Source organism: Elephas maximus, chromosome 10, assembly GCF_024166365.1.
Source record: "Elephas maximus indicus isolate mEleMax1 chromosome 10, mEleMax1 primary haplotype, whole genome shotgun sequence".
Lineage (NCBI taxonomy): Eukaryota > Metazoa > Chordata > Mammalia > Proboscidea > Elephantidae > Elephas > Elephas maximus.
Window position 1 is genome coordinate 22,470,594 of NC_064828.1, and position 12,726 is coordinate 22,483,319.

The 12,726-nt window shown below is 41.5% G+C and overlaps 1 protein-coding gene across 2 annotated transcripts in view; it reads right to left on the reverse strand.

The window, feature by feature from the left end:
• Window positions 1-12,726, reverse strand: part of FMN1 (formin 1) — a 490,439-nt gene that overhangs the window by 239,808 nt on the left and 237,905 nt on the right. For both annotated transcript variants that reach the window (XM_049899606.1, XM_049899607.1), the window contains one exon: window positions 1,665-2,497. In XM_049899606.1, the coding sequence (XP_049755563.1) occupies window positions 1,665-2,497 (833 nt within the window). The remainder of the gene's footprint in view (window positions 1-1,664; window positions 2,498-12,726) is intronic.

Genomic DNA, 12,726 nt, shown 5'->3' on the forward strand with positions numbered 1-12,726 from the left:
CACCAAGCAGGGCTCTCCTGATGTCCTGGATTGGGAATGTTACATACATTCATCTACTTTGCGTTTGGCTCCAAGCTGAAGGCCTAGACTAAGGTGAAACCAGTTAGAGTTTGAGAATTCAATTGCTCTCCTCCTCAAAATGGCAAACTGAATAAGGAGGAAAAAATGGAGAGGATGATTATCTCCACCTGAACGGTGGGAGAAGGGTCCATATCTCCTAGTGGTACTATTACACCGCTGCTATGGCCTACGGTGTTGGTCACTCAATGAAGTGGATGCAGGCTAGTGGGCCCCAGGTGTGGGACAGTAACATGTTGCTGGAGCCTTCCACTTGAGGGCCAACAGGTGGGATTTGTCAGCTTGGAATGACCGCTCACTAATTTGAGAACACTAATAAGGGAACAAGACTCAAAATAAATATTCTGGGAAATTCTTTCTTAGAAAAGTGTCACCTGAGTTTTGAATGGGAAAAGGAGCATATTAAGACTTTCGTTAATGGTAGGAGCTATTTCAAGATCATCTTATGTTTTCTTAGCTATTCTTTTGGGAAATTAAAAAGTATCAAGATTTTCCAAAAAATAAACTCTTGGCCCACTCTTCTTTTGTGAGAGGAAATCAACCTAGGTTCACAATATGCTTAGTTTTAAGGTATTCCCCACTCCTTCTGTAATGATTTCCAGTCGCTTTATAATTGTGAACTGCATGTTATTTTGTTCAGTACTCCTCCTGTCCCCAAGGAAAATTCTATAGAAATTGAAAAATTTACCTATACACCTTGATTTAGGGAATAAGCTCAAAAACTGAAGTTTAAAAATGTGTTCTGTATTTGCTGTTCATTGCAAACCAATGGACTTGAAAACTAGTGAGTGGTCACCAAGCAGCTCACTATCCCTCTGCTATCCTCCTGATAGGCTCAGAAATGAGGCAGAATAAATCAGATTCGAATCTGTTTGAATGGAAGTTGCCAAACAGCCACATCTTGCTGCCTTAGAGACTCAGCTTAACAAACTATACAAATGCAAAATGCTTGTTAGCTACTCACACAACAACGCTTCCTCTGAAGGGCAACAAGGGATACAGATGTGAGTGCATTTACCCTTTAAGGGAACCAGAGTTCAAGAGGAGAGAATTTGTATTTCAAGGTGCCCCTCTGGCCTAAGACTTAACGACTCAGCTACGTCTGGTTCTTTCAGTAAAAAATGAAAAAAATACACAAATCTGTTAAATATCCAGATCATAAGGTTGATGATACCATCTAAAGACAAGACAATGAATCATAAAAGATACTCTGACCATTTTCAGTAAGACTATCCTATAGATTTAGCTCAATTCTTTTATGATTACCCACTAATTGCAGGGATGTTGAAGAGGGCCCTAGCTTAGCCCTGGACTCTGCTTCAGTCTGTAAAATGGAACATTTTACAGATCTGAGACTAAACACTCCATTTCTCCCACCATCAAACCACAGGAAAGAGAGAGAAGACCTGATGGAGACAGACATTCTCCCCCCAACACTCCAAATGTGTTTACCCAAGGCATTCATTACACCACATTTGAGAATGAGTGCTGTACTAAGCAGATACTGAGCTGGTAAGAATAAAACATCACTTGGGAAAAATCCTGGGAATTCACAAGCTGCAAATTGGCCAGGGGAGTTAGCTTACCTCCTATCACTTATCTGTATTCTAGTCCAATACAAAGGCTTCATGGGACAGCTGGGCTCAATGGCTGGCTTTCGAGGACACTGGCTGGAAGGAGATCCAACTCCAAAGAAGAGTCCAGGAGGAGGTGGGGGTACAAGTCCTGGGGGTGTTGGAGCAGGAGGGGGCCCCCCGCTGTTAGGCAGAGGAGGTAAGTTAGGAAGTGGAGGCGGAGGAGGAGGTGGGGGAGGCCCAGCACTTGGAGGTAGAGGAGGTGGGGGAGGCCCAGCACTTGGAGGTAGAGGAGGTGGGGGAGGCCCAGCACTTGGAGGTAGAGGAGGTGGGGGAGGTGGCGGTGGTGGCAGCCCAGCACTCACAGGTGGTGTAGGAGGTGCTGGTGGCAAAGGTCCCAGTCCAGGTGGAAGTGGAGGAGGGGGAGGGATAGGGGCTGGCAGAGGTGGTGCAGGAGGGGGAGGTGATGCCTTCTGCTGATTAGATGAGATGCTTTCCACAGACTGAAGTGGGGCATGGATGTCTTTGTTGTCACTCGTGGGAGAGAGCTGGCTTAAAGAGGAGATATTCAGCTTTTTGGGTATTATTTGGTTACTTTTGGTTGTCTTGCTTTCACCTTCGCAGGGTTTGAGGAAGGTCTCCCTATCTGTCTGGACGCACACATTTCTGTAGGTCTTTGGAAGGCTGTCGTCGTCGGTGGAGATGCACGCATCTCTCATCTCTCCACACCCTCCTCGCCATCGGTGTTCTAACTCATGCTTGAGATTCTCAATGGTCTCTTCTAGTCTCGCCGTTACCGCTGCGTGCTCGCCCCGGATATGAAAGGCTTTAAGTTCAAATTGGGTCTGGAGGGGTATCAGTGGGAAAGAAAGTAAAGAGTTTATGAAAAACAAATACAAAAAAACACAACACCACTCCTGTGTCACTATGGCACACCCCAGGTAAATGAGGGACACACAGAGACATTCTTTCAAGAATCCAAAACGGTATAAATTTCACTTTATGAATTTTCCAGGGACTTAAACAGTTGAAGTGGAAGCGTAATTTCATCCAATCTGACTGACCTCACGGGGAATAATTACCATGGATTAAGGTTTAAAATAAAACTTGTCACTTAAGAACTTTCACCCGGTTTTAATATCAAATACAAAACTTTTAATAAAGCTTTAGACATGCTTGCATACATCTTTTTTAACTTCTGGTTTGGGTTTGGAAAAAGAAAATCGTAAGAAAAAAGTAGGTTTGGAGATCCTTCTGGCCTGAAGCTCCTATTCTCACAGTCATCCTTAGAATGCTTGCCTTTATGGGGTTTCCAGGCCAGTAGAGCAGAAACAAAAGGTGCAAAGAGCAAAAATATACATTTATTTTTTAAAAGTCACCATATCAAAGCTCCTCGTGGTCAGTATGTGTGCCTATTTCATCATCATTTATACTGTAGTAATAAATAAGCAATATAAATGATATAAATACATATAAAGTATGAGAATAGTAAAACTTGCTACTTTTTCTCTTCTACATACTGAATGTATTTTAAACTATATTTAATAAGACATCAGCCTTTATGATACACATTCCTTCAGTTATTTTAATACCTTGTTTTTGGTTTTATATTTATTAGCAGAGCTGGTGTACTCTCAGTAATTAGCTCGTCTATTTTCCAGCACTCAAGGCTGTTTAGCCTATTACAGTTAACTAGGAATCAATCAAATTTAGAATTTTACGAGAGTTTCCACAATCCAATTTGACAGTAAGTGTTTTTGGTGAACTTATTTAATTTATTCCTCCCTCCTCAGATTATGAACTCCACAAGATATAATCAGTGACGACAGTATGTTTTTACTTCTGCATCCCAGCAGCTAGCAACAGCAAGTACACAGCATTAAATGGATAGATAAAAACCACTGCAATAGCGCTGTCCACCTTCATTTCCTCAAGAATCATCCTTATGGCTAACCAACACTTTCTTCAGCTACAATTTCAGCCCACAAATATTTAAAACACAAAAGTATAAACAAGCGCAGTTTCCTTTCACATTGAAAAAGTAAAGAAATATTTTTAAAGCCTAGTCAGGCAAGGTAAAGAATCAGGAAACTTCTCCAGTTCCATTAACAATAATTTTAACTTTTTTTTTTTTTAACTAGGTTTGCCTTTTACCTAATATTCATTCTCATGAAAACCCAGTGCCGTCGACCAGCTCCCAAATAGCTGTGATCACTAGAACTTAGGGACAAGTTTTTTTTTTTTTTCCTAACTGTAATTTTCCCATATGGGGACAAGGCTGTCCCAAGCCAAGGAGTTGAAGAGCTCAGGGCACTGTCTATTTCTGAATAGCACAAAGGGCTAAGGGCCTGAGATTCAGATTCAGACCATCTGGTTCACATCCTGGATAAGCTATTTAACTAGCTCTATGACCTTTGGCAGAGAACTTTGTGTCACCATGCCTGAGTGTCCTAAGCGTAAAATCAGGGTAACATTGAGCCATCTCTAAGGCTTCTATAAAGATAAAATTGTTACCAATTGCCAATCTGACAGAAAAGGTCCTTGTCCTTTCCCAAGTAAGAATATAGGCAAAAGGTAAACTTTATCTTCAGCAAGCTTTATTTTGCTTGAGTCAAGCAAAAGGAGTCAGCAGGGGACTAAGCCTCTCCAAAAGGCTGACTCGAAAAGGGAAGCAAGGCTAGGGATTACATGGGTTCGGTGCAGACAAGACAGTAACGAATAGTTAGTGGGCTTCTTTCAAGGGGCGGGTACTTCTCAGAATGGCGGTGCATGTTAATTAGGTTGCATGCGCATCTGGAATCCAAGATGGAACCTGCTAATTTTCAAGATGGAGTTCTCTCGGCAGCCCTTGGCATCACGTATTATGGGATATAGCGCAAGCGCACTTATCTCTGACAGTACATCACCATCTTTGGAGGGCTAAGGAAGGTTCAACAGCGGTCACACTTTGTTCTTGTGAGCATGTGGGAACCTATAAAGGGGGAAGGGACTAGAAAAACACTAAGAAGCAGATAGTAATTCACGGGTTGTTTCAACCTTATCTCATGTTCACAGGGTACAGTTCCTGTTTACCCAACTTCCAGATGGTAATCTTTTAACAGCTGTTTTTTTTTTTTTTTTTTGCCAGCACAGTTAACCCTATCTGTCTCAAAATGACAAGACACCTCATGCAAAGCATTTGTCAGCCCCAAAAATGTGTGTATCAATTTGGCTGGGCCATGATTCCCAGCATCGTGTGGTTGTCCTCCATTTTGTGATTGTAATTTTATGTTAAAGAGGATTAGGATGGGATTGTAACACCCTTGCTCAGGTCACATCCCTGATCCAATGTAAAGGGAGTTCCCCTGGGGTGTGGCCTCTCGGGGTGTGGCCTGCACCACTTTTTATCTAACAAGAGATAAAAGGAAAGGGAAGCAAGCAGAGAGCTGGGGACCTCATACCACCAAGAAAGCAGAGCTCGTTCTTTGGATCTGAGGTTCCTGGGCTGAGATGCTCCCAGACCAAGGGAAAACTGCTGACAAGGACCTTCCTCCAGAGCTGAGAGAGAGATAAAGCCTTTCCCTGGAGCTGGCACCCTGAATTCGGACTTCTAGCCTACTGGACTGTGAGAGAATAAACTTCTCTTTGTTAAAGCCATCCACTTGTGGTACTTCTGTTATGGTAGCATTAAATGACCAAGACAGTTGCTAACCAAAAGGTCAGCAGTTGTACGCCACCAGCCACTCCTTGGAGACCCTATAGGGCAATTCTACCCTGGTTTTTTTTTTTTTTTTTTTTTTTTTTGGTTTTCATGAATTCTACAATCAATTGCCTGAAAGTAATTTCAAACTTTATTCAACTATGTGGTCAAGATGACCTTTCTCTCTCTCCTTCCCCCAACCTATCCCCGATTTCTACCCTGAACTACTGGCCAAAAATTTAAATTTATTTTAATGACTAGTTCAGTTCTGCCAAAACAAACTTAAACTCTTGGCTGTTGTTCCCAACAAAACCTTATTCCAAGAAGGTAAAGACTCAAGTAATTTTGATGAACCAATAATTTTGTCCAATCCTCAACTTCGTAATTATACGAAAAATTGCAAAGACATGTTCCACAGAAAAATGTCTTTAGCAGACAGCTGACCTGTATCTACAATAAAGGCCTTGGTCCGCACCTTTCATCCTTTCTATCTCTCAACCATCCATCTACGAAGCTGCTGAAGCCAGTGTGTATTCCTATGTATTATTTTGGTGGCTCCAACTTAATGCATTATTTAGTGTCATAAGTAGAGCACAAATTGAGGAGGTTACTTAACCTTTCTGTATCTCTGTTTCTCATAAGTAAAACAGGGATAACAATAGAATCCATTTCACAGGTAGTTATGAGAGGTATTTAATACATGTAAAACAACATATAAAAGAGCATTTGGAACACAGTAAGTGTTGTACAAGTTTGCTATCGTTGTTATTGTCTCATCACTCTCTGCCAGATCATAGAAGCTAGTGGCCACATCAACTTGCTTTGAACTCTTTGCATGCTTCCCAGACCCATGTTCTATCCACACTGTTCTATCCATGTAAAGCAAAAATTGTTGTTGTTGTTAGCTGTCACTGAGTCGGCCCCAAGTCATGGCAACCCTATGCACAACTAAACGAAACTCTGCTCAGTGCTGCCCAATCCATTCCTGTGAAAGGTTGTAGATTGGAACACTGTGATCCCTAGTGTTTTTACTGACTGATTTTCAGAGGTAGATTGCCAGGCCTTTTTGCCCAGTTCATCTTAGTCTGGAAGCTCCACTGAAACCTGTTCTGCATCACAGCAACGTGAAAGCTTATGCTGACAGATGAGTGATGGCCGCACATATGGTGCATTGCCAAGGAACCAAACCTCGGTCTCCCGCGTGGGAGGCGAGAATTTTACCACTGAACCACCACTGTCTCAATGGCAAAAATAGATACCAAAATGCTACTTTAAATTCTCTGTCACCCTTTCTCTTTCTCACCTTATCTCTTCCTTCACAGCAGAGCTTTTTGAAATACCACTGAAACCCTGCTTTATCTACTTTCTCATCCACTCACTTCTTAAACAATTACAGTTGATTTCCATCTCCACTGTCCTATTGAAACTCCATAATCTGATTGCTACATTTGCTCAGTATTTTTCAGTGACTGCCCTCTCAGTCACATTTGTTAAAGCTGACGGTTGCCCGTGCCTTGAAATTCTCTCTGCCTCCCTAAGCTTCTGACATACTCCTCCCTTTCCGTCCCCTTTTCCTCCAACTTCTCTGCTCTCTTCAGTGTACCAGTGGACTCTCTTCCTCCAGGCACCCCTTAAATGCTCCCCAGGCATCTTCCTCAGCATTTTTTCCTCTTCACACAGTCTTTCTAAAACCCACAATCCAAGACCACTGCTGTTGAGTCAATTATGAGTCACAGAGGCTCTATAGGACAAAATAGAACTGTCCCATATGGTTTCTCTTCCAAGGCTATAAATCTTTACAGAAGCAAACTGCCACATCTTTCTCCTGTGAAGTGGCTGGTGGGTTTGAACTGCCGACCTTCTGGTTAGCAGCTGAACTCTTAACCACTACGCCACCAGGGCTTCGAGATTACTGATAATGATTTGCTGAGTCCCACACAAAGGGTTAGAACTTTCAGTATAATATCCATGTACTCTCAGACAATCGTTGCTCAGGACCCTGGAAATCTTTATGAAATGGCAAGCTCAGGCCTCTATAGCCAAATCTGCAGAAGAGGCGGGGTCAGGTAAATATAATGCTTTCAATCCTGTTGACTCTTTTACTTTCACATTGAATACAGTGGTTGTACATGGTAGATGAAACAATTATAAATCCATCATTCATTTTTGGATAAATGTTCTTTAGAATATATAGAGCTCATGAGTTTCCCTCTCTCCCTCTTCCCCACTCCCCATCTGCTGTTTTCCTGCATTCACCCCAACACATCGTTTGAAAGAAGACAGGTACTGAGATTTGACATCTTTCTAGTCTTTCCCTCTTGGACTTCACCCAGCTTTCACCTACATTCTTTTACTCAATAACTTGTTTGCTGCTGTTGCATTCATTTTTAATCATATCTTCTTCCTACCTGCAATAGTCTGTTGCTAATCCATATGCATTTTTTATCTAAGCAACATTCAAACACCTAATCTTTAAGAGCTTCATCCAAATTAAATCCATTCTATTCCATTCACTCTTTTCCTTCACTGGTACTATTTTTAACTAGGGCCGCTATGAGTTGGAATCGACTCAAAGGCAACGGGTTTTCTTCCTTTTTTTTGGTTTAATGTAGTGGTTCTCAGACCTGGGTCCTAGAAAACTTTAAAAAGAAAAAAAAATACTGATGCTCAGGCCCATGCCCAGTGTTCCCGATTTAACTGGTCTGAGAGGGTGTCCTTGTAGTAGTATCCTTAAAGCTCCCCAAGGGATTCCAACACGCAGCCAGAACTGAAATCACCAACAACAGCCAACATACCTGAGAGAATGTAGCCCCATGCTCACAGCAATATCAGTTGATTCTCTGGCAGTGATTCTTGCTTGGGTTATTTCAGAATCTCCGAAGAGGCATTACTTGAAAAAGCCCCTTCCTAAATGTGGTATGTATGTTGTCATAAAGGTGATATCCCTTCATTACCCATATTAAGAATAATTATTCTACACAGCAGACAATCCTAAATTATTTTCATGATATTCATGGCTTTCAAAAACCTGGTCTCTGCCTAAATTTTCAGGCTCATTCTCAGACACTTCCCACAGTCTCCCTATATTGTGCACTATGGACTTTCATGTATGTTACATGAAGAAAGCAAGAAGTCATTAAAAAGACAGGAAAGAGAAAAGACAAAAATGGACATCAGAAGAGACTCTGAAACTTGCTCTTGAATGTAGAGTAGCTAAAGCAAAAAGAAGAAATGATGAAATAAAAGAGCTGAACAGAAGATTTCAAAGGGCAGCTATAGAACACAAAGTAAAGTATTATAATGAAATGTGCAAAGACCTGGAGTTAGAAAACCAAAAGGGAAGAACACGCTCAGCATTTCGTAAGCTCAAAGAACTGAAGAAAAAATTCAAGCTTCGAGTTGCAATAGTAAAAGATTTTATGGGCAAAATACTGACTGATTCAGGAAGCATCAAAAGAAGATGGAAATATACAGAGTCACTGTACCAAAAAGAATTGGTTGACGTGCAATCACTTCAGAAGGTAGCATATGATCAAAAACTGATGGTACTGAAGGAAGAAGTCCAAGCTGCACTGAAGGCAATGGTGAAAAACAAGGCTCCAGGAACTGATGGAATAGCAATTAAGATGTTTCAACAAACAGATGCAGCGTTGAAGTGCTCACTCGTCTATGCCAAGAAATTTGGAAGACAGCTACCTGGCCAAACAGCTGGAAGAGATCCATACTTATGCCTGTTCCAAGGAAAGGTGATTCAGCCGAATGCAGAAATTACCAAACAATATCACTAATATTACACACAAGTAAAATTTTGCTGAAGATCATTTAAAAGCAGTTACAGCAGTACATTGACAGGGAAATTCAAGCTGGATTCAGAAGAGGATGTAGAATGAGGAATATCACTGCTGATGTCAGACGGATCCTGGCTGAAAACACAGAATACCAGAAAGACGTTTTACTGACTATGCAAAGGCATTCGACTGTGTGGATCATAAAGAATTACAAATAACATTGCGAAGAATGGGAATTCCAGTACACTTAATTGTGCTCATATGGAACCTGTACACAGATCAAGAAACAGTCATTCGAACAGAACAAGGGGATCAAGGGGATACTGCATGGAAAGGCATGTGTCAGCGTTGTATCCTTTCACCACACTTATTCAATCTGTATGCTGAGGAACTAATCTGAGAAGCTGGACTACATGAAGAAGAACGTGGCATCAAGATTGGTGGAAGATTCATTAATAACCTGCAATATGCAGATAATACCACCTTGCTTGCTGAAAGTGAAGAGGACTTGAAGCACTTACTGATGAAGATCAAAGACTACAGCCTTTGGTATGGATTACACCTCAACATAAAACAAAAATCCTCACAACTGGACCAGTAAGCAACATCATGATAAACGGGGGAAAGATTGAAGTTGTCAAGGATTTCATTTTACTTGAATCCATAATCAACACCCATGGAAGCAGCAGTCAAGAAATCATATGACATACTGCATTGGACAAATCTGCTGCAAAAGACCTCTTCAAAGTGTTAAAAAGCAAAGATGTCTAAGGACTAAAGTGCCCCTGACCCAAGCCATGTTGTTTTCAACTGCCTCACATGCGTGCAAAAGCTGAACAATGAATACAGAAGACCGAAGAAGAACTGGCGCCTCTGAATCATGGTGTTGGTGAAGAGTACTGAATATACTATGGACTGCCAAAATAAAGAATAAATCTGTCTTGGAAGACGTACAGCCAGAATCATCCTTAGAAGCTAGGAAGGCGAGACTTCATCTCACATACTTTGGACATGTTATCAGGAGGGACCAGTCCCTGGAGAAGGACATCATGCTTGGTAAAGTAGGGGGCCAATGAAAAAGAAGAACACCCTCAATAAGATGGATTGACACAGTTGCTTCAACAATGTGCTCAAGTATAATAACAATCATGGGGATGACACAAGACCCAGCAGTGTTTCGTTCTGTTATACATAGGATCGCTATGAGTTGGTACCGACTCAATGGCACCTAACGACAACATGCACTGGAACATATGACCAACTCCCACATCTTTAGGATTTTGTACATGCAGTTTCTTCTATTTATAACACTCTCTTCAACACTCAATGCAAGCCCCAAAGGAAACTTTGGTCAAGCTCAATTGTAAACTTCTGGCTTTAACTTTCCTCAGCTCTTCTTCTCGACAAAAATTTTCCCTTGTCTTTGCTGCCAAAGAACTTTCTAGGTTCACATTGTATTAAAGTTATTTATGTTTATCTTCTTTGTAAATCTAAAAGCTTCAGGAAGATGAGGACCACACCTTATTCATATTTGAACTTTCAGAACCTTGCACACTGCTTTGTTAGTGATTCGCAAATGCTTCTTGAACTGAATTAAATTATTTCTTTATGCTTAAATGTGAAGACTTCCTGTGCCTCTGTATTACCCATTCAACTAGACAGGACTCCAAACCGAAACCAACTTCGTTGTTGTGTTGATTCCAACTCATTGCGATCCTATAGGACAGAGAACTGCCTCATAGAGTTTCTAAGGAGCAGCTGGAGGACTGGAACTGCTGACCTTTTGGTTAGCGCCACCAGGGCTCCAAGACTAGACTCACCCTCCCCCCGAAAACAAAACAGAGAGGCACAGCCCCCTTCCTGTTCTGTATTCAGATGCACGGTATAAACTATAAAACCAGCTGCCGTCGGTGCCGACTCCTGGCGACCCCGTGGGTATCGGCGTAGAATTGTGCTCCACAGGGTGTTCAGCGGCTGGTTTTTTTGGCAGCAGATCCACAGGCCTTCCTTCCGAGGTGCTTCTGGATGGACTTGAACTTTCAACATTTAGGTTAGCAGCAAAGTATGCTAACCTGCTTGTACCACCACTTCATAAGTGTTATCGCTCAGAAAATTCAGGTAAAAGACTCAGGTTTTTTTTTTTTTTTTTTTAAGTGCAGGCACTATAAAAATGAGGTTGATCCTACTTGGTTTTAGTGACTCAAAACATTTAATATAGATACATGTTCTCTCCACAGAAAGCTCGAAGGCTGCTCCCATAAGTGTAATAAACTATCTGGTAGAATTGAACCACATTTGTGATTCTAATCTGATTAGGAATCGAGCTCTAGGCAACTTCCCCAGCCTCCTCGGGGGCTAGTCCTCCCTTCCCCTACCAAATCCTCATTATTTTTTAATATCCTCCACATTACCACTGCTGAGAGATATCATCGAAGGAACACACTGTACTGAAACCCAAGCAAGAGAGGGAGACTTTTGCTTGTCTGGTCCCCACAAGCACGTCTGTCAAAAAGAAGGTGGAAAAAATGCCTGCTGGTGAAAGACATCATGTTGGTGCCAAGCACTGTGGAAAAATCATCCATTAGTATTTTGTAATGACTGTTCTTTCCCAAAGATGCTGCCAGAGCTAGTAAAAAGTCAGGTTATCTGCTGTACAGCCTGATTAAGTCAACCTTCTCCAGGGATTCTTCCCAGCTCTACATCCCTTGGGTCTGGGAAAGCTAGACAATTTCCTGGGGGCTGTGCAGAAGCACAAGAAAGCCTTAGCACTTCAGAAGAGTGTACTGTGAGCGGAGGTGAGGAAAGGAAATGGGACTTGATAGCATTCAGTTCTAACCGTACACCCAGGTTTTTCTGTTTTGTTTTTAAAGGCTGTGCAAAAGATTTCGACAACCCTCTATTTAATTGGTTTACACTTTGCCACTGTTTAAAAAAAAATTCTATATTAATGAAAAGAATGACACTGGGTTTAACGAAAACCCCATAAATTAACAATACCTGATTTTAATTAACTATTATCAATAGATATTTTATTCTTATCCGAAATTAAAGCACATCATGTTACAACTAAAAGGCTATCTCAGGGATACTCAGAAACATGAGGCATACTTGATATATCACTGTAATAAGAACTTCTTAAAAGAGGAGCCCTGGTGGCCCAGTAGATAAGAGCTTGGCTGCTAACCAAAAGTTCAGCGGTTTGAATCCATGAGCCCCTCCTTGGAAACCCTATGGGGCTGTTCTACTCTGTCCTATAGGGTTGTTATGAGTCGGAATCAATTCGATGGCAATGGGCTTGTTTTTTTACGAAAGAAATAGAAAAATTGGGCAGGAAAAGAAGAGCAATTAAAATGACAAAATAGCACTTAAGTTGATTCTGGAAACAAAACATTGTATGCAATGCCAAAGGGCACAAAGCTGAATTATACCCCCACCCCTCAAAAAACAAAAACAAAAACGAATCCACTGCATTGAGTTGATTCCAACTCATAGTGACCCTATAGGGCAGAGGAGAACTGCCCTATAGGATTTCCAAGAAGAGGCTGGTGGATTCAAACTGCCAATCTTTTGGTTAGCAGCCGTAGCTCTTAACTACTATACCACACGC